This window comes from Elaeis guineensis, chromosome 2 (genome assembly GCF_000442705.2).
Source record: "Elaeis guineensis isolate ETL-2024a chromosome 2, EG11, whole genome shotgun sequence".
Taxonomy (NCBI): domain Eukaryota; kingdom Viridiplantae; phylum Streptophyta; class Magnoliopsida; order Arecales; family Arecaceae; genus Elaeis; species Elaeis guineensis.
The window spans coordinates 107,643,312-107,669,103 of record NC_025994.2 but is presented as its reverse complement, the minus strand read 5'-3'; the positions used below and the strand labels follow the sequence as shown (position 1 = coordinate 107,669,103).

The 25,792-nt window shown below is 39.9% G+C and overlaps 3 protein-coding genes across 5 annotated transcripts; 2 read left to right on the top strand and 1 right to left on the bottom strand.

The window, feature by feature from the left end:
* The first annotated feature begins 3,822 nt into the window (after positions 1–3,822).
* LOC105047521 (protein CHUP1, chloroplastic) lies at positions 3,823–11,827 on the top strand. Of its 3 annotated transcripts, none has more exons than XM_010926478.4 (10): positions 3,823–3,974; positions 4,102–4,256; positions 4,429–4,520; positions 4,634–5,398; positions 8,372–9,769; positions 9,852–9,983; positions 10,313–10,494; positions 10,747–10,858; positions 11,143–11,286; positions 11,436–11,827. In XM_010926478.4, the coding sequence occupies exons 2-10, from the start codon at positions 4,160–4,162 to the stop codon at positions 11,532–11,534; spliced, it is 3,021 nt and encodes a 1,006-aa protein (XP_010924780.1). In that variant the 5' UTR covers positions 3,823–3,974; positions 4,102–4,159; the 3' UTR covers positions 11,535–11,827. The 3 variants fall into 3 exon arrangements, with proteins under 3 accessions (XP_010924780.1, XP_019709921.1, XP_073108700.1); XM_019854362.3 differs by having other exon boundaries at positions 3,835–3,978; XM_073252599.1 differs by having other exon boundaries at positions 3,873–4,256.
* A 507-nt stretch (positions 11,828–12,334) lies between these two features.
* Positions 12,335–13,149, top strand: LOC105047513 (oleosin). The gene has a single exon (XM_010926458.4). The coding sequence runs from the start codon at positions 12,421–12,423 to the stop codon at positions 12,898–12,900; it is 480 nt and encodes a 159-aa protein (XP_010924760.1). The 5' UTR covers positions 12,335–12,420; the 3' UTR covers positions 12,901–13,149.
* Positions 13,150–19,010: 5,861 nt separating this feature from the next.
* LOC105047503 (uncharacterized) lies at positions 19,011–19,720 on the bottom strand. The gene has a single exon (XM_010926447.3). It carries the CDS (start codon positions 19,622–19,624, stop codon positions 19,175–19,177), a length of 450 nt encoding a protein of 149 aa, XP_010924749.1. The 5' UTR covers positions 19,625–19,720; the 3' UTR covers positions 19,011–19,174.
* Between the last annotated feature and the right edge of the window lie 6,072 nt (positions 19,721–25,792).

Genomic DNA, 25,792 nt, shown 5'->3' with positions numbered 1-25,792 from the left:
ACTCAACTTCCTATACAGAAACATGATTACTAAAATTAGACTGTAACAAATTCCAGTCAGATATTGCCACCAGAACCACTCCAGAAACTGTCCATTAAAGTAGTCTCTTACATCAAAAAAAAAGAAAAAAAGAAAAAAAAAGAAAAAAAGAAAAAAGAAAGAAAAGAAAAGAAAAGAAAAAAGAAAAAAGAAAAAGAAAGGAAAAAAAAAGAGAAAAGGTGGTCTCTGAGAAAAACCTTCTGAACAAAGGCTGACAAAGCTTAAGAGAGCATCACTAACAAAGATTTGTGTTGTTGTAATATCATTGTTTTTCATTTTTTGAGGAAAAAGAAAAGATCAGCCAGTGCCCAACTGATTCAATATGTTATTGCAATATCAACACCATCATTTTACTTGAGGCAGCTGGGACTGGTGATTGTTTTTCCCTTTATCACGGTCACCGCCTTTTCTATATCTTGAGGGTAAATTTTGATGTAGTCATGGCATAACTCATTTAGATCTGAATTTGTTGCCGCGTTCCTGAATTTGTTTCTCATGTCCAACCATTATTGGTTGTCCTTTTCTTGCCACAGTTTCTTGCACCATGTTCTATTTTTTCTACTCCAGGAACTTTAATCTCCTCACTGATTGTGTCCCAACTTTCAAATTGAAGCAGCCAGTGTCTAGGTGAAAAGAATGGATAGAAGGTGCTTTTGAAAAGGAAAGAAAGACTGGAAGAGAGTTTTTCTTTTTCCTAATAGAAAAAGCCAATATTAATAAGGGCCCTTTTCAGAAGCATGTCATATCTTTATCTTTTAGACATTCTGCACCAATTCATCGGGGTTTATGTTTTATGCTAGGTTTACAAGCAGCTGCTAAAGTCTTGAGACATTGAAGGTTTTTTACTATATCTGCTTAGGTGGATTTGTTTTGTCTGTTAGATTTTGAAAATTAAGCAATAGATCCAACAGTGGTTGTATTTTTTTTAACAGATCCAATATGCAATGTACTGAAGAGGCTTTTCTGCATGAGGCTGTTATTCTGTTTCCCTCCAAGATTGGAGTGGGACTCATCACCTGTGTTAGAAATATTTATGCTATTCTAAAACTATAGAGATCCCAACCTTAAGACATAATCGACAAGCTTTCTATCATTTGTCAGGAATTCCAAGGAAAGATCTACCCTACATTTATCAGAAGTTACTTCAATCCCATGCAAGTACTTTCATCATATTTGTCTTCTTATCGACTTCTTTCTCGACCATTTGACTTCAAACTAAGAATCTCACCACAAGTTAGGTTTCAAAAATTACTTTCAGTATCCATCTTATTGCTTGCATCATAATTTTCATCTTCTTTATCATCAGTTATAAACTGAAATTACACGTCTAAATGGTGATTAGCTCGCTTTGTATTCTATTAATTCTACTCCTATTGTTGAATGAACATATCCATAATTGCTTGTTCATTTCAATTTGACTATTTATCCACTAGATCATTGCAAGTACGGCTCTCTACTTCTCTAATCTTGCAATGATTTGCCTTTGTCATTATAAAACATCACCAATCAAATTGTACAGTGTGTCTTGTGCTTGTGTTACAGAAGTTTGCTCGCATCTGCTAAATTCTTACAACAATGATCATAACTTATATATTTATGTCCCCTTAAATGTTCAGTACCTACCTGGAAATCTTACTAGAAAGGTTTCACAACCAGAACCTAGATTGGAGCCGAGCATTCTATTCCGATTTGTTTTGCTTTTCTCTTTTTATTTTATTAAACTCCATTTTTCTAACCCAAACCAAATTTCTGACCGCTTTACAGTTTAGATTTTCCTTTTGCGGCAAAAAAAAAAAAAAAAAACATAAATCATTCTTCTTAGATGAGTGTTAAACGGTAATTATCAAGAATGGAGATTACAGAAATGCTTTGCACTGTTGCTAACTACTCAAAGATCAGTATTTGCAGAATAGGAAGTGCTGGATGGGAACTCAAATCCATTGCAACAAGATCCATTGTCACCTAAACGGGCTTGAGAATAGACGCTAGTCCGGCCTCACTAGACTACAAACCAAAGAGCTAAGCCCAGAGCGTTCTGTGACCACAGATATACCTGTCTGAGTTGTGAAGGGAATCAATTGATTCAACGGCCTGAACAAATTGTAACATGTAATACCATTTGCGAACATGGACCGTCTGATATCTTATGCTATCTAGAAATGGAGGTCACAGTGAAAGTAAACCGAGTCTATTTCCAGCCGGGTTGATCTAAACCAAGGCGGACCAGCCTGACTTTTTGTTAGTCCTGGGAGATAAATGCACCATGGTCTAGTTATTTTGTGTCAAGTATGAAAACATTATGGCAAGCATCTCAGTTTGGTCGATTTGCACACCACAGGCAAAGGAGCCTTGATCCTTGGGCTGGGCCTGGACCTAGGTACCAGGCTTTTATGTACTCAAGGTCACTGAACCTGATAGGACTTGACCCAACCAACTTAGACAGATTGTTACAAGTTACAAGCCATCTGGTCCAGAGAAAAAGGAAAAGAAAAGGCCAGAGAGATGGACTGGTCGCTTGGATTGGGGACCGGTGATGGCCACGAGAATCCCCCGTTATAGATTGGCTCCGTTCTGTAGCAATGGGGCCCACCAAAATTCATCAATGAGTGGCTCCAACTTCCTGCGGTCGCATAATCCTAATTCGGCCAACGTAGTGCTTGTGGCGCAGCGGAGCGCACCTCATAATTTTATTCTGTGTGCCTATCAACCATAGATGTATGATGTTGATATATGGGCCGTCCGTTCCATCTCTTCTGCTGAAGGGAGATGCGTGACTGTTTGTTATTGCGGACCTCATCAGTTAAGGTCTAGTTCAGGGTCTATATGGCAGTTAATTAAGCGCAGGTACAACGTAAAGTTCTCATGTTAACTGCCTAAAGATATTTGGTATCATGTAGTTGTAATTATCTTCATTTTAAAAATTAAAATAATTATCAAAAGACGTATTTCCGTGGTTTTGAATGATGGATTCGATTACTTTAGTGATGATGATTTTGGAAATATATATTTTTTTTCAGTGCATTTACTGGCAAGGCTGTTATAATTTGGTTATATCCGTGATTATGGTATAATTGCACATATTGGGAGGCCTTGTTTGAAGAGAACAGCCGTCTTCTGCCCTGTTTGGCCCAGGAGTACTGGATATATCTGAAAATAAATGATGGCTGATGTAAAGGTCGCTATTAACTATTATGCTAGGAAAAAACAGCAAGTTCATGGAAGTTTAACGTTGTTATGTGACTATATTACCCTTCACTAAATTATTATTATTATTGTTATTATTTTGCGAGCTGATATGGAGAATTGATTTTTGTTCTTAAAGAAATTATTCATTTGCATATGTAACATGATGATGCATGCATCCATAAATAATGGCGTTATGTATATGTCGTAGCATGTTACGAGGCCTGCAAAGACCGTTGTTATTAGTCCTTGTAGCATGGTGGGGCATGATACATGATCTCCCTAGGAATTGCTGCCTTTTAATCTTGTTGTTGGTTGGACTTTCCCTTCCCTCTCATCGGAAAAGCGGATGGCTGACAATTAGAAGATGGCTCCCACCTTTCAACACCCACAAGTTTAGCCCCACAATTTATGTGAACAGGAAATGACTAACTTCATGTATTACCAGAGGCGTATATCGCCAAAGAGCACATGAAACTTTGATAAGGAGCCTGTCCAACCTTCCTTAGCCGACCATTGGCCTCCTATTTTCCTCCAACAAATAGAAATTTTGTCAGTTTCTTGGTTTGGTTCTATTGACAGGCGTTTCTCATGGAGAGCAGCCGTCAAGTTAAAGAGATAATGCATTTGGATATATGTAGTAAAACTGGATAGAGAAGTGCAGCCACATGTTATGGTGGTGCTTCCTTATTCCAAGAAGAAAAGTTCTGGTCTTGTATCCATCTTAAACTTGGAGAGAACAGCTTCCCCATGTTAGTACGTCCTGGTCTGGCTTGATAGGATAACCTCGTTCTTCTTCTTTCTGACGTTTCAAACTTTTCGACAATCCAATGTTTTGGCTCATGGGTTTTGATTCTTTCATTGATTTGGATTGGATAGGGGGGGTGGTGAGAAGTGATGAGTGAAGGAAGAAGGAAGCTTTGGATAACATTTCTTCATGCTTGTTAGATTAGGCTTCCTGGTTGCTGCCTCCGTCGCAGCTTATACAGTTAAGCAGGTTAACTGTGCAAGGCCATGTCGCATAAAGCCTTCAGGTACCCCTTTAATCTTTCTCATCAATAGAATAGAAGAAGTATCTGTTGTTGTAAATAGTAGCAGGTGAAATTCATAATTCAATAAAGCTTAATTTAGCTAGTTATGCTCTGCTTCTCCAGAAGTTTGATTTATTGAAACAATTTCTACTCTAATTGTAAATTGTGAACTTAGAGAATGGGGAAGCAAACCAAAAGCCTGATTGGAAAGAAGAAAGGCAGGGTGAGCAGGACCCAGATTCTGATGTTAATCAAAGGAAGGATCATGTAAGTTTATATATTGAATACTTATATTAGTTTTATTGTGGTTAAATCTGTCTTTTAGCTTCTGAAATCATTTTGGTGATGAATATGGTCATTTTCCTCTCTGATAATTGCAGGGGAAGGAAGAAGAGGAGGAGGAAGAGGTCAAAACAATTAGCAATCTCATTAGCCCAGCTCAGGGTCCTGCAGCTCGTGCCCTTGGTCAAATTGAGGATGAAGATGACGTGCTGCCTGAGTTTGAAAACCTTCTATCTGGAGAGATAGAATTCCCGTTATCCAGCAATAAATTTGATTTCATAGACAAATCCCAATATGATATTGAGATGGCCAACAATGACTCTGAATTGGAGAGGTTACGAAACTTGGTGAAAGAATTGGAGGAGCGTGAGGTGAAGCTTGAAGGAGAATTACTTGAGTATTATGGCCTTAAAGAACAGGAATCAGATATCGCTGAGTTGCAGAAGCAACTAAAGATTAAGATGGTTGAGATTGACATGCTAAACATTACTATTAACTCATTACAAGCTGAGAGGAAGAAGCTCCAAGAAGAGATTGCGTTAGGTGCTTTAGCAAGGAAGGAATTGGAGGTGGCAAGAAATAAGATCAAGGAGCTTCAGCGGCAGATTGAGCTTGATGCTAGCCAGACCAAAGGGCACTTGCTGTTGCTGAAACAGCAAGTTACCAGCCTCCAGGAAAAAGAGGAGGCAGCCTCGAAGAAAGATGCTGAAGTGGAGAAGAAGCTCAAAGCTGTGAAGGAGATGGAGGTGGAGCTAGTTGAGCTGAGGAGGAGAAACAAAGAACTGCAGCATGAGAAGAGAGAGCTAATGATAAAACTGGATGCAGCTGAAACCAGAGTGGCAGAACTCTCCAACATGACAGAGGTACGTGAAATGTTTGAGAATTACATAGTTTGGTAATAATAATATGGAGTATTTATTACTAATAGGATGGTTGATTCTTGTGCAATCTCCACTTTCTGATGGGTGAGGATCAAGATGGCTTATAGGCCTGGTCACCTTAAATGGTTAGATATTTGTGTCTGTTCTTTTGCTCTAGGTTCGTATGATCTATATGTTACAATAATCGCCCAGAGGCCTTTATGTTCTCTCCCTCTTCCTTTCTTTCCTTTTTTTCTTCCTTGGTCGCCTGTTCTTATTCTGGCATGGCATATCTAGCCGTGGTGGAACAAATATGTGGCTATAAATTGCCCACAATCATTGAGCTCTGGATTTATGGGACAGATATATATTGTATATCTTATTTTATGATAGGTATGAAATTACTGTATCACTTTTTGCAATAATTAAGTCCGTAATTGTGGGAAAAATGTGTGCTTTATGCATGTGATGGCTGGTCCTGCAAACATCCAACTGCAATTTTCACTCTTTCCTCTTTCCATTCACATAGAAGTACCATTATTTTCTCTTTACCAAAAATGTTGCCATCTTTTTCTCATTCTTGCTTTATAGCATTTGAATCAGGCCACCTTCTGACAACACTGGAGACAAAAGAGAGCAATTCCTGGGAGAAAAACTGAGATGTCCTCCGTTTTTTCATTATAAAGCCAATGAACATGTTGATTTTACTTATGGTAGTCTCTTCTGGTTTGAACATGCAGAATTTACATCACATATATATCTTTCCCATATTTTGATGATTGTTGTCAAAATGTGCCAAGTAATTGGAGAAGTTTTTCAACAATCGTTGTCATTGTCATCTTCATCATCATTGTATCAACATATATCTAATTGTTTTAGTTGTTCTCTTTTCTAGTACACCTGTGCACTGATCACTGCATTTCGACTGTCAAGTTAATTGACTTCATAACAAAACCAAGAGGCTTGTAACATAATCCTGTAGGCTTTGGCAAATCAACATAATAGTAAATACCAGATTGAGGAGATGGTGAACATAGAGAGCATCTGTCAATTTGGTGCTTCTCAGCTTATAATTTGTACAAAGAGATTTAGTTCTTCATGGACAGATTGAACCAAGCATCATCAGTTCACAATTATTGTATCTGAGCTGTCCTACATCTAGCGCGCACAATTAATCTTACTTAGGCACCCTGCATTGAGTTTTTCAAGTTCTTGATGATGGTTGATTCCATATTATTGATTACTGGAAAAATTGAATATAGAGAATCTCTAATCCTTTTTAAATTTGTTGTCAAATACCTGCTTATAGAGAGATTTTCTGAAAGCAATAAGTTAAACTGAAGACTGACATGAAGTTGCATAGGAAACTTTATATCTGACAAACAAGTAGGTTTGCTAAAATCAATAATGATTTAAACATAAAAACATGATAAAAAGAGTTAAAAAAAAATAACTTCAAGATGGAAAAGGATGAGTCAATTGCCTTTGCATTACAGATCTACAAATGATCAGTATGACATAATACTAGTTTGAACTTGAACAAAATAAAAAAGTAAAATAATGTGAATATTCCTTGAAAATCAAGATTAGGTCCAAACATCACAATACATAGAAATCTGACAACTGCTGTCCATCAATTACAGATTTGCCAGTGTGTCTTTCTTAGAGCAAAAATTAAGAAAATTAGATTGTAAATCATGTAACCATGCGAAGCTTTTTTTTTTGGTAAACACAATCATGGATTTAGTAATTATACTTCATGACAGGAAATGGTGATTGACCAAGAAAAATAACTTTACACTATCTAGAGACAAGAAAAGAATCTATGCCAAGGGTGATGTTTCTTGCAAATGAACTTTGGGAGTTGTGCAAAAGTAGATATAGTCAAAGAAAATCTTGCTATTAAATTAAGAGAAGTGTTTGTGTTAATCCTTCCTGGACTTAAATGAAGAGCAAAATATATGTGAACTTTAGTAGTAAAAATGGAGTCAAAAGGTTAGCATAAAGTTAGAATAATCTCAATATGTAAACATTACAAATGTCTTTTCTTGTCAATGAACAATCCATTATAAGATGGGAAAACGCAACACTGACATTTACACAGGACATATGCCAAATAAGAAAATCCTATCATGCATCAGCTGTGAAATTATAAATGTATATTTTCAATTAAGAGGTCACAGCAAATCTGAAAAGGTCAATAACAAGAAAATGTTATGTAAGAAAATATGTGGAAAGCGCAGCATTTTCCATTCTCTGTCCGTAGTGTTAGATTCAAGAAACCAAGGCATTAGCATCAGCTGAAGCAACAATATTAGTGAACGAATACATAAATATCATCTTCCAAAAATATCATAGTTTTTCTGTACCAACCCAGAAATATTAGTGCAGTATAAATGTTAGGTTACATTAGCAGAAGCAACCTAACATTTATACTGCAGTAATATTGGTTTGGCAATGTAATCTTGTGATATTTTGGAAGATAACATTTTTGTATTCATTTACTAAAACTGTTGTTGAAAAGGGAGGCGAGTCTTGGATCATTTCAATAGAAGAAAGTAGTTATTGTTTGATAAGTGTGTCTGTGGAATGGTTTGGGAGATGGAAGTACTAAACACTTCATTTGCCGACATTACTAATAGCAGCATACTCAAAACAGGAATGATTGCTTAAATGAAGAAAAATTAGTAACATCTTTCAGTGAAACAGGAACATTTTCCAGTGGCTGGGAGGACAATACCATTGCTTATCAGCCCTAGATATTTGCTTTCAACTTTGTAACTAAAATTCTTGCTTACAATGTCCGTCCAGTCTTCTTAGGTCTAATGCGCGCCATACCAGACTGAAGAAGCAGTGTGCACTATATGTCTATATGTACCAGAAAAAACAATTATGGCATCAACTAAGATTAGGGTCAATAGTCATCTGACCAGCCATGAAAGTTATTTGTGACATATTTTTCCCTTCATGATGCAGAGTGATTTGGTTGCTAGGGCAAGGGAGGAGATTAATAATTTAAGGCATGCCAACGAAGATCTCACAAAGCAAGTGGAAGGTCTACAGATTAACAGGTTCAGTGAGGTAGAGGAATTGGTGTACCTACGCTGGGTAAATGCATGCTTGAGATATGAACTTCGGAATTATCAAACACCATCTGGGAAGATCTCAGCACGCGATCTTAGCAAGAGTTTGAGCCCCAAGTCCCAAGAGAGAGCTAAACGGCTGATGCTAGAGTATGCAGGATCTGAACGTGGACAAGGTGACACTGATCTCGACAGTGTTTCCTCCATTCCTTCTTCACCTGGTAGCGAAGACTTTGACAATGCTTCCATCGATAGCTCGTCCAGTAGATACAGTTCCATGAGCAAGAAGCCGAGTCTAATTCAGAAGCTCAAGAAATGGGGAAAGAGCAAGGATGATGCAAGCGTCTTAGCCTCACCAACACGGTCTATAGGAGCAAGCTCGCCAATGAGGACGAGCATCAACCGAAGATCAAGGGGCCCGTTGGAAGCTCTAATGCTAAGAAATGCTGGAGATGGTGTTGCCATCACCACATTTGGGAAGAATGACCAAGATCCAAATGACTTCTTAGACCAAGTGAATCTTCCACGCATAAGAACCCAGGTTTCTTCTGGCGATGAACTAAACAACGTGGCTGCTTCTTTCCACCTGATGTCCAGATCCGTTGAAGGTGTGGCCGAGGACAAGTATCCTGCATTCAAGGACCGGCACAAACTAGCATTGGAGAGAGAGAAGGCAATCAAGGAGAAGGCACAGCAAGCTAGAGCAGAAAGATTTGGTGATGGTTCAGCTTTCAGTTCAAACTTCGAGTCTAGAGCTAAGGCAGAGAGGGAAAAACCCGTAACTTTACCCCCTAAACTTGCACAGATAAAGGAGAAAGTTCCTGGACCTACTGATTCAAGCGAGAAGTCCAATGATAGCAAGGTTGATAGCCCAATAGTTAGCAAGATAAAACTTTCACACATTGAGAAGAGGGCTCCAAGGATGCCCAGGCCGCCACCTACGAGATCAGGTGGCGCTCCTGGCCATAACAGCCCGTCGAGTGGTTTGCCACCGCCACCGCCACCTCCACGTCCACCATTGCCCCCAGGTGCACCACCACCACCACCCCCACCTGGGGTGCCTGGTGGCCCACCACGCCCTCCTCCTCCTCCTCCAGGAGTTCCATTGAAAGGTCCATCGGGGGGCGATAAAGTTCACCGCGCCCCTGAGCTGGTTGAGTTCTATCAATCTCTGATGAAGCGTGAAGCAAAGAAGGATACAGCAAACATGGCTTCCTCGACATCCAGTGCTGCAGATATTAGAAGCAGTATGATTGGGGAGATTGAAAACCGTTCAGCATTTCTTCTAGCTGTAAGCATTTTCTTCTCCACACGCTGACTTTTTCTTTGCGTTCTTTTTATGGGGGGATGTTGAACAGATTAGTTTGCTTCAGGTGAAAGCTGATGTGGAGACACAGGGTGATTTTGTCCGGTCCTTGGCTACTGAGGTTCGAGCTGGAACTTTTACAAATATTGATGATGTTGTTTCATTTGTCAACTGGTTGGACGAGGAACTCTCCTTCTTGGTAAGGATAAAGCCAATCTTGTCAAGCTTATAAAACACTATAATGCATATTTTGCCTTAATATATAACTAACGTTTAGAGCTCTCATTCTGAACATCAGTCAAATTTGACTTTGTTATTTCTGCACTTAAAGAAACAAACTTAAAATGCAATTTTGATAATTTGGGCCATTTTTTTATTTGTCTTGCCCAGTTGATGATTTAACTGTAAGCATTATTCTCTCATCCGATCTTTTGCTTGAGAAAATGTCTTATAATTCGCATTCAAGTGATCAGTGAAATCATTATTTGAATCTTACTCTTGTTGGTCAATTTCATTTTGGTTTTGTAGGTTGATGAACGAGCAGTTCTTAAACACTTTGATTGGCCTGAAAGTAAAGCTGATGCTTTGAGGGAGGCAGCTTTTGAATATCAAGACCTGATGAAGCTAGAGAAACAAATTTCATCTTTTGTTGATGATCCAAAAATTCCTTGCGAAGCTGCTCTCAAGAAAATGTATTCATTGCTTGAAAAGTAAGTTTCTGCTTCGCCAAGATGCTAATCTGTTCATGTCTTGTCTAAATTGTTCCACTTATCATTCACAATGATTTGGGTGACATCAATGGCTATATCTGTTCCTATTGAAGACCGAGGAGAAGAAATTGAATGGCTAGCATTTGCTGCGAGCATGCGCCCTAGGACGATACAAGCAGAATATAGATTCCCCATGGAGCGATATAATAATTTTTTGCGTCTTCTAATTATTCCTTATGTTGGAATTTCCAGGATGGAACAAAGTGTCTACGCACTGCTACGTACTCGAGATATGGCTATCTCACGCTACAGAGAGTATGGGATTCCAGTTGATTGGTTGTCAGACTCAGGTGTAGTGGGCAAGGTATGTATTAGTTTCTACAGAGTCAATTCACCCTTGCAATATACAACTACAGTCATCCCTTGTATCTGTTTTACAAACTATAGTTGGTTTTGACTGGATGAATCAGGAAAAAAAAAAAAGGAAAAATGGAAAAAATCCTTTGCTCCCTCCCCGGGAGAGACATTCTTTTCAGCCTAGAATATGCCTTCAGCCACTTTACTTTCGTGCTTATTGATATCTGATACATTGTCAATCTTACTGACTGTAAGAAAGATCATTAAATTACAGATTGATATTTTTGGCAGATTAAACTGTCATCTGTTCAGCTGGCGAGGAAGTACATGAAGAGGGTTGCCTCAGAGCTTGATGCTTTGAGTGGTACCGAGAAAGAGCCAAACAGGGAATTTTTGCTCCTCCAAGGTGTGCGGTTTGCCTTCAGGGTCCATCAGGTGAGATTTTACGAATTCCTGACCTTCTCTTACATCTTTAGTCTGTATACTTGTAGACTAATAGCAATATAACTTAAGAAGTGACAAGTCTTTATTATTGTATCGATAGCTAGTTTTTTGAGTCAAATGTTTTCTCTGGTATCTTTTAGTTTGCTGGAGGCTTTGATGCAGAAAGCATGAGAGCTTTTGAAGAGCTAAGAAGCCGGGTCAACACACAAACAACCGAGCCTCAGAAGCCTGATACATGAGTGGCTTGATCATTTCATTCTCTATTATTTGTCTTCAATCATGTATTGTACATCTCATTTTCCGAATGTAAAAGATGAAACATGTCAAGATACATATATTGGTTTTGTTGGTTATCATTTCATGCATGTATAGCTTTTACTCTAGTTATCTCGAGGCTTATAATGCTTGGAACAATGCTAATTATTTAGGCACCCCAGAGAAGCCGGGCAAGATGATCATAGTTGTATTGTTTTGTATACAGAAACTACCTCATCTATTCTGCGTAATTGGATATATCAAAAAATTTGAGATATTTGTAGTTTTTTTTGTGTCATGGAGTGCAAAGTATGGCTTTGTCATCGCTCAATGCTTCAATTGAATGTAGAAGAATTCAAACAAAGCAATATGTAGAATATAGTTTCTAATGGCAACCTTGCCCTTCAAATCAAAGTTACTAGATCCAATTTCCCTTTGATCCGAAATGGGCTCCAAAGCAAAGACTTGCAATCCTAATGGTCCGGATCTGGCTTCCATCCGTTATCCCTCCAAACATTGATAGACCCGGCCGAATGAACGCACGCAAATGCGCACCCACGGTTTCCACAAATCAGGCATCCCATTCCGACCCCACACCTCACCCCCTAAAGAAGGGGTCATCCCTCCCCCGAGTTAAAAAAAGATTCCCCACATAACCCCCAGTCTGCTCACACGTGTAACCTGCATGCCCGTCTAGAATGAACCATCCCCACGTGTCACCTCACCCCTCTTCACCTCCCACCCGGCCGCCACCTCCTCTGCCTCGTTATATCACTCCTCCCCCAAAACTGCCCTCCACTCTCTCTCCCTCGCTCTCTCCGAAGCCATACTACACATAGCCACCACCGCTCCTCACCACGACCAACAAGAATGGCGGACCGTCACCCCGGCGCAGGCCCACGAGCCCAACGGCCCGCCTCCGGGCACGCCCTCCTCCGTCGTCTCCAAGACCGCGCCCCCACCTCCACCCAGGTCGTGGGCTTCTTGACGCTCGTCATTTCCGGCGGCATCCTTCTCCTCCTCACCGGGCTGACGCTTACCGGCACGGTCGCGGGCCTCGTCTTCTTCGGCCCAATCATCCTGCTCACCAGCCCGATATGGTTCCCGGTCGCCGCTGTCGTCTTCCTCGCAATCGCCGGATTCCTGTCGTTCTGCGGGTTTGGTGTGGCCGTCGTGGCGGGTGCGACGTGGCTGTACCGCTACTTCAGTGGCCGCCACCCGTTGGGGAGCGACCGGGTCGACTATGCGCGGAGCCGGGTCGCCGACACGGCGAGCCACATGAAGGACTATGCCCGGGAGTATGGTGGGTATCTTCACAGCCGGTTGAAGGATGCGGCGCCGGGAGCTTGAGCTCAGATCTTTTGGTGGGGATCTGTTGTTTTGATGGAGTTTTTGCCATCGAGTTACTGCTGTTTTATTGCCGGCTCTGTATGTTCTGTTTGGTTTGGTTTCTTATGTGCGCCTTGAGTTGGTGTTAGATGACTGATTGGAGTTATATGGGTTTTAGTGATGACATGGGCAGTAGGGTTGGGGCTGGTGAATGGTGATGGTTGGGGCTTTGGTGGAGATTAAACGCTGAAGTTCTGTATGATTTTTAGACGATTTTACGTTTGCGTGAATGGTTTTAGTTATGTTGTACCCAATCTATCTAGTGAGTTAGCATATATCTATATATATATATATATATATATTGAATTGGATCTACAATGAAGTATGACTTGGTGCAGAGTCTCTGTAATTGGTTTATGATCTAAGATTTGGGTCCAGTGTTTGATTTGCCAAATTGCAAGCAAATAGCAAATTTGTATGAATGGAACCTATTAATGGCTCAATCTTCTTGCCTTTTGCCTTTCAGTTTTCTTCTTAAATTTTTTTATGTCACCTAACTAGCTTATTTTCAACAAATCCATTTTTTTCTTATCGAAAGCGTGTGTTTGATTAAAACAAAATTTGACATTAAATTTATGGTAAAAAACAAAAGTAAATTTCCTTTTTCGTTTTCAAGCAAATTCCATTTATGAAGAAAGCTATGAACATGAGTCCAAACCAGAGCAATCAATGAGTGTAGCTATGATACGAATACCACAAAATTCAAGGGATCCTCAACACAGAGCCACATTGATGTAATTTCCAGCCGGAGATGCTCTCGGATACCTGGAGTGGCAAGTTGCGAAGGGCTTTCTTTCCTTTTTCTTCTCTCTCTAAAGTACAGTCCCGGGGGCTCTTCTTCTAATGTCTTTGCTTGGGATGCGTGCCCGGAAACCTTTTCCAGAACTGCAAGGCACAAGGCAAGAAAATGGAGAGAGTCGACACATTCTAGCGTAGGGAATTTCGCGGTAGCATGAATTTTCCCTTTTTCTCGTTTTTAATATTTATGTATGGTTAAGGAAAAGGCTTTGAAGGGATAGAGTCCGTCTGACACATGTTATGCAAGCATTGTCGCATCTCAATAGATCTTGAGCAGCATCGCTCATAACGATCAAGCTTATCCTTTCTTGAAACACGAGTGCAACCCATCTCATGCTAGCAAAGGGTATTTTTGCAATATCAAGTGCACAGTCTCAAATCATGACTCAAAAGACTAGTGGGAAAAAATATCTCCATAAGCGTCCAGACAGTATCTTTTGTATGAAAGAATGATTCATCTCCTCCGCAACATCAACCGTTCGATTGTACAATAGGTACTTCAAGATCTGCGTAGCCAATGAAAGAAATATAGAGTGGTTTGAGATCCATGTGAAATGTAATTCAACAATTGACCGCGGATCAATCATTCTTTCACGTAAAAGAATGGATTTTTTTTAAAAATATTATTTTTTTAATATTTATTTTTAAATTAATTTTTTTAATATATTTGTTAAAATACGATAGTTTGGATGAGATAGCAACGATGTGGTGAAATCACATGTTGAACATACGATTTCTTTTTGAAACCGCAGGTTCAATTTCTTCTTGAAACCGTATGTTGAACGTATAGTTTCAAATGATATAGATAAAATATTTAAAATTTAAATTTAATTTAAAATTAAAAATTAAAAATTTTCAGATGAAATCGTATCTTTAAGATGTGATTTTATTATTTTTTTTGCCATTGGTATTTTTTTTTTTTTTCGTATCGAACAATCGGAGGCACAGAATGGGGCTTCATCGAGATCGAGAAGGGAGGGGGGCCGTCGGTCGGCTAGGGCAGTGATTGAGTGACAAGGGCTGTGGAGTGTGGTGTCAGGGGAGTGGGGCGTGGGGTGCGGGCGTAGTGGCCAGGAGAGGGCGGAGGGGGTTGCAGGACAGGGGGCTTTTGTGTTCGTGCGGACGACCGTCGGGGCCCAAGAGGCAAGGGGAGGGGGTGGTGGTCGTGTGGAGCTAGGAGTGGATGGCAAGTGCAGCGCGGATGGTGGCAGGATGGGGCCGCAGTGGGTGCAGTGCGGACGACTGTGGCAGAGGAGAGGGACGACCGTGGCAGTAGCTCGAAGGACGGCGGGGGGCGGAGCTGCTGGTGGCGTGCCGAAGGGGGGGTGGGTGCGGGTCGCCCATTGGTAGAGGAGGGTCGATCGAGGGGTGGGAAGAAGGTAAGGAAGAAACACAAAAAAAATAATTTATTATTAATATTTTAAAATATATTATTATTTTTAGTGATAAATATATTTTAAAATAATATTATTAATCAAATAATATAATAATAATTTATTATTAATCAAATAATAATATTTTATTATTAATCAAATAATAATATTTTATTATTCATAAAATAATAATAAAAATATTTTATTTTTTAACTTTTTTTCTTCTCGTTTCTCCCTTTCCTTCCTCTCACCCTCCTGGCCAATCTTTCTCTGCCGACAGCCGACCCGCACCCACCTCTCTTCGGCATACCACTTGCGAACCCACCCCACCGTCGTCCTCCATGCCCTCCATTGTAGCAGTCCGCGCTCGTTCCACCCCTTTGCTGCGGCCGTCCGTGCCGTATCTGCCATCCACCTCCAGCTACATGCGACCACGACCCCCCTCCCCTCTGGGCTCCGACAACCGTCTGTGCGAACACAAAAGCTGCCCCCTACCCCGCAACCCCCTCTGCCTTCTCCTGGCCGCTACGTCCGTACTCTACGACCCCCCAGCATCGCACCCCACCACCCCCGCCTCTCGCTCACTACCCCAGCCGACCGATGGCGCCCCCTCTCCGATCTCAACAAAGCCCCCACTCATGCTTTTAGTTGTTTGGTAAGAAAATGAAAAAAAGTACATCAATAAAAAAAAAAATGAGACCGTATTTTGAAGATACGATTTTATTAAAAAAATCAAAATCACATATTCAACATATAGTTTTAGTTTTAAATTTTAAATTAAATTTAAATTTTAAATATTTTATTCATGTTATTTGAGACCGCATGTTCAACATGTGTTTTCAAGAAGAAACCGCATGCTGAATATGCAGTTTTCCGACGTCACTGTCACTTCTTCTGAACTATCATATTTTGAAAAATAAATTAAAAAAAGATATATTGAGAAATAAATATTAAAAAAATAATCTGTGAAAGAACCCAAATCATGATGGTGTTTATTTCTTTTATTTTTTTTTTTATGACTTATGCGCAAATTAGAGTTCCTGTTTGAAGTATAAACAGGCGTCCATCATATGCCACTTCAAACGGTTCAAAATCCAACAAGGTTTGCAGGAGTCTGAACTGTTTGATTTTATTTTTGCGAGTTGGGTGGCCAGGCATCATAGTGGGGGGATCAGCTACGGAGCCCAGCATGACTGCACGAGAACGCTTCACAGCCAGCAGGACCTTCTACAGATGAACTAGCCCTGCAATTTTTGGCATAGATACATATTGCTCTTCGTTGATGCTCTAATAATTTCCTCGATCGAATCCAGGCCTCTAGGTGGTTGAAGCTAATCCATTTACCATTATAGTTTAATTTTACTTTTTCAGATTAGGATGTAGGAAAGCAACATAGACCAGAGCAGTCGATTTCTTTCTTGCACAAAGCTTGCAATCTAGAGTTTGAGAGGTCCTTCTGATTCGCTCCAGTGGCAATTATAGGTTCCTCAGCCAGGGATAATTTAGCAATGATATCAGGCTAGAAGATTGTGCCCATTTAGATGAGAGATTTGGGTAGCCTTGTGCAATAATTTAAATACGATATACGAATTTTCCAGCCAATGGGTTCATCTTGGCCATATATTTTATAGGCTCCGTTACCACTCTCTCTACCGCTTTAAATTTGCTCATTCTCTTGAACTCGCTGTTGCGTTTATGCTCCCATTTTGGAACTATATTTGACCCATATTTTAGATTTTTATGCTGATCCATTCTAATTATATATATATTTTTTTTTTATGAAAAAAGGTTTATGAAACAAAATAATGAAACTACAAAGATTAGCCTAGGCTAACCAAAATTTGTATCTAAAGAAGAGGAGATGGTATACCTTTGTTATTTGAAGGTATCCTCTTACATGTATCCTACCACTGGAAATCTTTCTGCTTCTCAATTTCTTTAAATTGCATTTTGTTCATTAGAGACAGAATGTTCTGTGATTTTCCTTCATCCCTTGTTCGGTAACTTGTAAGATTTAAAAAATACAAAAATCTTAATTCATGTTAATTATATTTCCATTTTTTTAAAATCATTTTTACAAGTGAGTTTCTCACATTGATAATTTTATGAACAAATCCATAACCAGGATCAAGCCCGTCAAACTCCTCCACAATTAAGCTATGAAACCACTAAGCTAATCTTTGGCTGGAAAGGACCTCTACAGTTATCATCTAACCATAACTAGCAGGTGTGTCAAGTATAAGAGGTAGAGTACAAAGCTGGAATCTCATCTAGCATATACAATGACAACATCTCATGTTCTAGCTGGGACAGCCGACACATTTGCAATTGTTTGTCTGACTACTCAGGTAATTGCCCCCGTAGATGAGCATATTTGTCATTCATATATATATATATATATATATATATTTCTAAACTAATTGCCAGATGTAAAGAGATGATGCAAGGTGCGTACGTAAAGACCTGTCCAGAAATCAGTACAAGATAGATTGCCAATGGGAAATGCCAAACCTTCCTGCTTACCTTTCCGCAATGACATGACGCCCCAAGAGAGTGACCCTGGTAGACAAAATCCTAACCCCTGTATATCGTGCCAATCCCCGATTGCGACATCAAACCAGATGACCCAGCGAGCAGTCACACGGGGTGGTAGGTAGCACTGGATGATAGGACTGAGCACGTATCGTTGGATCAACAAAAAATTTTTATCCAACCAAATCTAATTAAATTAAAAAAAAATTAATTCATTATTAACTATTTATTATATATAAATTATTTGATTTATAGTAGATTTGGATGGATTAATCGATTTGGAATTCAATGTTGATCCAATATTGTTTTTAGATTCAATATTAATTTATTTAAATTAATTTATATTTTTTTATTAATTTAATGTAAAAAAAATTTAAATCTTTAGAATGAAGTCTAAATGAAGTATTGAAATATTGAAGTCTAAATGACGCGTTATCAAAATGAAAGTGAGTTTATAAAATACTAGATGGATTGGGTTCGATTTTATACAGATTAAAAATATAAAAATTAAATTTGATCATAAATAATTAATTTTTAACAAATCTCAATCCGATTCCATTAAATTTATATCTTTCAAACGGTCGAAACCGATGTTTATTGAATTAGATTGGATGGATTTCTTCATGTTTCAGTTATTTGCGCAATCCTACTTGACAGATTTTTTTTTTCCTCTTCAAAATTTTATATCTGCTTTTAAATTCGCAAATCTATCAATGCGGTGATCCTGCTCCATCTAATGACTTGACGAAATGGTTTTCAGGATGGTTAATTCATCGGTTTTTCTATATAAAAGTAATGTATAGGACTGGACCAAATGAAGACCAAACCGGGTCTCCTGACATCAAATTTTGTGGTGCTCTTAAAAAGGAAAACCTTTTCCGCTAATTCCAAACCGATGCATGAGATGACGCAACAGAGCAAAGATTTCATGCCATTTCGGTGCAACGCCGTTACATGCTATTTTGATGAGTGTCGATGGTCATGACTCGGAAAGATCAAGGCTTCACCAAAACACCAGCTCGAGCCAATCCGAGGTTCCTCCCATTGGCAAGTATATCCAAACTCTCTATCGGTGCCTTATCTCCAAACAGGGCGAGGCCGGAACCGGTCAGCGGTTTCTTCTTGCCCAGCCACGCCACACCGCAATCCATTCGTCAACCACCACGCGCTTCTCCTTCTCTCTTGCGTGTCATGATATACAACATAGCCTCCTGGAGGTGCATCTAAATTAACGAGAGCTTAAAACCTACTCTCCCTTCACTTCAACCCACGAGCTCCCATTCTGAGTGATTCTCATAGGCCATGCAAGGCAGTAGAAGCTAGTAACCAATAAAATCCCCTACTAATTATGTCCTAAAACACAACAAATGATGAACCTCTTTCATTTACTCATGAACAAATTAAACAAAACTTCAACTAAAACCCACCTAATTTCAAACAGAAAAAAGATCATTACCATTAACAAACAGAAAGAAAGGCATCAAAAAGAAAAACAGAACAAACATAGCCGAGTTTGTAGGTACCGAGAGGAACTAGACTTCTTCCGAGTGAACGACGGCGTTATGGGTGGCGAAAGAAGGCAGCGGGCTTCGAAGTGGCGAGCGGGGAACGAAGGGGAGCTCCTTAAGCTGCCTCCCGGCGCTGTCATAGTATATGACACCTGAGAAATCTAAAGGCTGGCACTTCTCCCCCATGAGTATCGTCCTCTGCCACAGTCGCTCCTCCTCTTCGATCTCTTCCTCTTCTTCGGATGATTTGCTCGTCTTGTCGTCATCCCCTTCCCCCTCGACGCCTTTCTTCTTGGCGTCGAGGAAAGGGATGAAGCTGGCACCCCGCGCGAGGAAGGGAGCAGCCCTACTCTTGCTGAAAGACAGCTTGGAGAAGGTCCCGTGGCTCCGGATCCTTCTGGTGGCACGTGACATGTGCTTGGTGCACGTGTTCACGAGCACCGATACTGTGTGGAAGAGATCGCCGATGGCCATGTCCGTCGCAGGCTGCTGCTACCACTGGCGCTGCGATAGTAAATCAGGCTGCAGGCACATAATTGTTTCTTGGGAGGTGGAGTTTGGATGCCTCCAAGAATGATATATATATATATAGTGGGAAAGGTGGACTTTTAACCCGGTTTGGAGGTAAGGGTTGGCTTCTTCAAGCGATTTTTCGTCGCCTTTTATTTATTGGCATGGTTTATTCTTTGCCCTGACCAATAGGAAAGTTCCGAGGTCGTTGGTCTGCTTGCTTGAATTGATTTGGATTTGAAACAGAGAGCAAACAGTTGGAACTTAGAAGAAGGGTAAGCCACACAAAGGAGTGGACGTCAAAGAACGTATTTTCTCGAAGAAAAGTCTTGGATTTTAGCTCAATTGTGCTTGTCAGTGTGTTGGCTCGTAGTTTTGTTGTTTAAGGTTGTGATGCAAAAGCACCTGCTTTTCTCGGGTACAGGATAGGATGATATCCTGGCAATGGCCCAATTTAGATGGCCTCGTGAACATTTATGCTCTGGCTCGACACGGATACCTCATCTATAACTACTCCCAATTTCTAGAATATTTAATTGAATGGAAACTCATGACATCCTCTAGACATAAAGAAAAAAAATATTGCTGTATTACATTGTTTGATGGGATTTCTGTTTATATATATTTTTTGAAAATGTCACTTATGCTTATGTAAGTTAAATGATTTATTAACTTGGACAATGGATAAAGAAAGAAGCTGAAGAAAAGTCTAGATCTCCGTGTTAGCAAACATAATCTATACAACAATAAATCAATAAATTGCGCCATTTAAATGTTATTTGCACTTTCTTGGTCTATAGAAGTGCCATCAGATATCTTTTTTTATTGGTAAATGTCTTGTCTATTTGTGGTGCATGGGGAGGGAGCACGGATGGCTGCGATGCCTATCCAATCGAAAAAAAAAGTTCTATTTCCATAACTTGATAATTTTGTTGTCAAAAATAGGTGAGAATACCTTTCTTATTTGCATAACTTGATAATTTCTTAGCAAAAATAGGTGAGGATACCTCCACCTGGCAGCACCTCAGCATGGGGGAGGAGGGAACCGACCCACCCAACTGGTTTTAGTTGGCTCAGGACATCTTAACTAGGCTCTTACCTTTATTCCGTGTCACACAAGTAATGTTGCCTTCTGAAAACCACTCAATCTGGAGTATTAGATATCATGCTCGGAGCATAAGCTCAAACTTTATTTGATTTGGTAGTTAACACAGTAGGTAATACAGCTCATCGATAAAGACCCCTACATGACAGGGTAGAACAGTTAATTATGCGGCCGTCTGTATATACTTGATTAGAAGGGGATGGAGAAGAAGGAGAAAAAAGCTGCGGAGGGTCCCGCTTGGTCACAACAGGCTGGGGAGCCCAGGCAAAAACTCAATCTCCCGGACCAGCGTCTCTCTTTTAGCGAGATCGAGAGAGAGAGAGAGACACAGAGAGTATGAAGTGGAACTTGAAGTAACTGTTATATATCTAGTTCCAGCATGGTGCAAGAAGAAACGGTGTTCAGTCTTAATTAGATAGATGAGGACACAAGATGGTTTTAGTTATAAGAGAGTATAAAGATGGTCATAAACAAAAAACCAACGACAACTACGAATTCGTAGGAAGTATGCCCTATCAATAATCTTTCAACAAATTCAAATGCATTAGATTCGGCCTTTTAAATAGGGGTAGTTGGTTTGTCACCAAAATCAGTATAGAAATGAAAATCGAAATGGCTTGGAATCGAAATTGAAATGGTCAAATCCTCCGAAGTATTTGGATCGTGACCGAAATCGAAATCGAAATTGAAATGAAAATTGAATCCATAGACGAGAGTAGGGATTGAGTTTTATATAGATTGACCCATTTCCATTCCATCCTGAAATTAGGAGCGTTTGGTTCGTAATCGGAACCAAAATAGAAATGAGAATGGGAATGGCTTGGAATCGAAATCGGAATGGCCAAATCCCCCGAAGCGTTTGGTTGGTGACCGGAATCAGAATCGAAATCGGAATGAAAAATTGAATTCATAGAGGAGAGTAGGGATCGAGTTCTATATAAATTGACCCATTCCCATTCCACTTTGAAATCGGAATCGGAATGGGACTCCTCCCAACCAAACGGTTGGAATGGGAGTCACCCATTCCGATTCCGATTTCAGACCCCTATTTTCCTCAACCAAACACCCCTTAGAATTGGAATGGGACTCCTCCCAATCAAATGGTTGGAATGGAAGTCATCCATTCTGATTTTGATTTTAGACTCCCATTCTTTTCAACCAAATATCTTCTATAATTTTAAATATTTTAAATATATATAATAAAAATAAAATTTATGATATCTAAAGATGATTTCTTTTTTCCCGTTGATGTCTAACCTTTCTAACACGTCCGACCGGTCCACTCCCAATGCACTTTCCATGTTGGTCAATTCGGACTACCAGGAAAATACCGTCGGTGTCAAAGCTGGCTGGCAACCCCTTCTTTGGTTCTCCCCTCGGCGAAGTCTTCTTGGAATTTAGTACATTTGCACTGACTTGTCTCAAAAGCTCTGGATTATCCATTTTACCCCAGAAAAAAAACAAAAAAAAGGTAGCCAATGGTTTGATTCAGTCCACAAGGTAGAGCAGAGTCATCAAGTCGAAGCGTAGCCACAAGTATAAAACAGATACCTATCAACACATTATTCTTTTGCGTTGGACGACATGCCCGAGGTAGCGGTCAATTCTACAACCTACAAGTTGCATACGATTTGAAAAACAAACCGTATGGTTTGAGTGCAGTGGTTAGACGGAATTCACAACAGAAATTATTTGGCAAGAAGATGAATTTATTTATTTATTTATTTTGGAAACGTGTCTAAGCGACAGGTAAAGCTGGAACGTAGAAAATGAGGCAAAACCTTTTCCCATATTCCATTTTATTGATGGCTATAGGATATATTGAGATCTATTCTTTCAAAAGATATTAAGAGAATGCTTGATTCGCAATCAGAAACGAAATTGAAATAAATAAAAATTAGAATCAAAATAGATAAATTCTTTCAAAATATTTAATTTGTCATCGAAATCGAAATCAAAATCAGAATCAAAATCAGAATAAAAATTTAAATCTTTATAGAAAAATAGAGATTGAATTTTATCTAGATTGTACAATTTTTATTCCATCCCAGAATTGAAATTGGAATGGGACTCTTTTTAACCAAATGATTGGAATGGACATCACCCATTTCTATTCTAGTTCCAGATCCTAACTCCTTCCAACTAAATATCTCCTAAGATTTATTAATTTCATGGGCCCTAAGAAAGGTGTTTCTATCTTGATGGACATAAATATTAATAAAATTAAAAAATCAAACATTTATGTGATGAAATAACCGTGAATGAAGTGAGAAAGCATTAGTTTATAAGGGAAAAAAAAAATAACAGTAGAAGGTTCGGGGAAAAAAAGGGTAAAATATAAGCAAAAATTTTGCTTTGCAGTGATGAGTCATTGGTTAATCCAAGAAATCATGTATGTATGTTTTTGGACTTAAAAGGATTCATGCAACTGAAACCGACGCAGTCAGCATGTTCACTCGATCTCAAGATGTCGAGAGACCATGAGTTTTGATGCTTCTTGAATATTCTCCACCAGTGTCCATCTGCATCTTGCTACAGTGTGTGGTTACATTCACAGTGCATAATTCACATTTACATTTATATTTTGATCGAAATTAGTTAACATTCATATTTAGAAAATTTTAGATCAGAGCATTATAAGCTTCTTGCATTATAATAACTACACGCACTTGCATTATGTGTATAACATTATATGTCTCGAAATTCTGCTCCTTCTATATGAAAGAATTACTTTTTGGTGTTAGCTCAACAAGATTACATTTTCTTTCTGATGAAAACAAGATAATATTTGCAGATCGAATCACAGGCCATGTTTAAGATTGAGAAGAATACTCCCTTCAGCATATTCAATATAGACATCACTGGAAGATAAGTATCACTTAGAGATACAGGACCACTCACATGTACGGTTGGATCTGGGTCGGGCTATACCTCTACCCAAGGCTGATCTGAAAAAAATTTTCAGATTTCGGGCCGGACTTTGGCCGATTATTTTGAGAAAAAACAGACTCGAGCCCAATTGGGCCAGCCCGAGCCCGCCCTTACCATCTCCCACCTCTTCCGGCTCTCCGACACCGTCTCATCTTCGGCCTCCTCGACCTCCTCGATCTCGCAATCGATGCCACCAGAGCACCCACCTCTCCGACATCACCGACGCCGACCCCGATGATGCCTAGCCTCTCGACATCCTCCCCTGCCTTCTCGACCTCGCGATCGATGCCATCGAAGCTCCCACCTCTCGGACGTCGTCGACCCCGACAATGCCCAGTGACCTCCTCCCCCACCTCCTCGACCTCGCGATCGATGCCGTCGGAGCTTCCACCTGTTGCTGTTGGAGAGCCCACCTGCGAGCCTACCGATCGGCCGCACTGCTCCTTCACTAGCTGCCGCATGTTCACCTTGATGGCCGCCACTGCGTATTTCACCCAGATCTCCATCGGCAGTGCAGGAGGAGGAGGCGGTGGTTGCGTCGCAGTGGCCATTCACGGTGGCCACGGACCAGACGGCCAGGAGCTCTAAGCAAGGGCTTTCTGGTTTTATTGTTATTATTTTTTTTGATGAGAAAACATCGGGGGAGATCGAGGCGAAGTGAAACACCGGATTGGGGTTTGGATCTAATAGATTAAACTAATTAGTATTAATTAATTAAGACCGAGCTAACTCAAGTTAGAAATCGGGCTAAATCAATTTTAGTAGGAGATTGGATCGGGCCGGATATTCGGGCTAAATTTTGGGTCGGGCCTGGGCCGGATCAAAAGTCTATCCGAGTCCGACTCGAAAGCAAAATGGATCTCATTTTTTTGATCCGAACTCGATTTGAATGATTTCAGGCCGAGCTCAAAGTTTGATTCGAAATCGGTCCGATCTGAGCCCACTTTCAATCCTACTCACATGCAAGAATTAGGATATGTCTTATCTTTTTCTCGTATCTTGGTAATCCTCTCAGCTTCCAAAGCAGGTTGGTCACTCCGACGAGAACCAATAACAAGTTCTCACGTTTATCGCTGTTCATTAAGGTGTAACCAAATTTGTGAAAGGTCATCATGGAATGTCCCTTTTTTTTTTTTTTGTTGGAATGTGGAGGAAGTGAGGCACTTCCCCAGTTTTATTAAGGCATGGAACATGTCATTTAAGCATCGTTGTTCCAGTTGGGATGGACCCTAAAAAAAATAGTAGAACGTATTGAATTTTAGTTCTTTAGCCATAAAAGAAATTTAAGTTGTTTCTGTGTATATTAATTTAAGTGGAAATTTCAGTCATACTAGGAGAATGTTAGACCCGAATCAAGTGTATGAGCTCTCATTTTTAAGCTGATGGGATCACAATTTAGATAGTTTCAGACTTTCCTCGTTGATTCCATTTTAGGATTCCTTTTCTGACCCACAGAAATTCAATTCTTATAGAAAAGCTTCCATTTTTGCTTTCTCTTTTTTTTTTTTTCTTTCTTCCTTTCTTCTTCTTTTTTTTTTTCTTCTTCTCCTCCTTCTCATTCTTCTTCTTCTTCTTTTTTGGTGTGTGTGATTGTACTGGCAGTTGAATAATGGACTGATTTCCGCTGTAGTAACTGTAGATGAATATCTGGTCAGGATACTACCTCTCAAGATCTTTTTGATATCGCACGTCACAGTAGGAAGAAAAAAGAAATAAAATCGAAAACAATCAAATACATGGATCAACCAAAAAAGAACTCGCCTCCACGTGGCATGCAAACTTCACTATGAGAAAAAAAAATATTACAAGAGGAGATCTCACCCTCAACCCTGGTACACCCAATCTCTCCCTCATAGGAAGTTCTCCATCACAAAAGCTCTCTCTAGGAAGACTTTCCTAAACCTCTGAAGCGAACGCTGTTCAGAAACCTCCCTGGAGCCTCTGCTCCTGCTTCTGTTGGCGTCGTGTCTCTTCCATTCTCTCTTTGGATTCACCGTCGAAGCCACCGCAAACGCACACCTGTTCACGGATGGATCAAGCCTTTTTAAAGACTTAAATATGTGAAACAACAGGATTAGGACTCTTAACACTGCCCA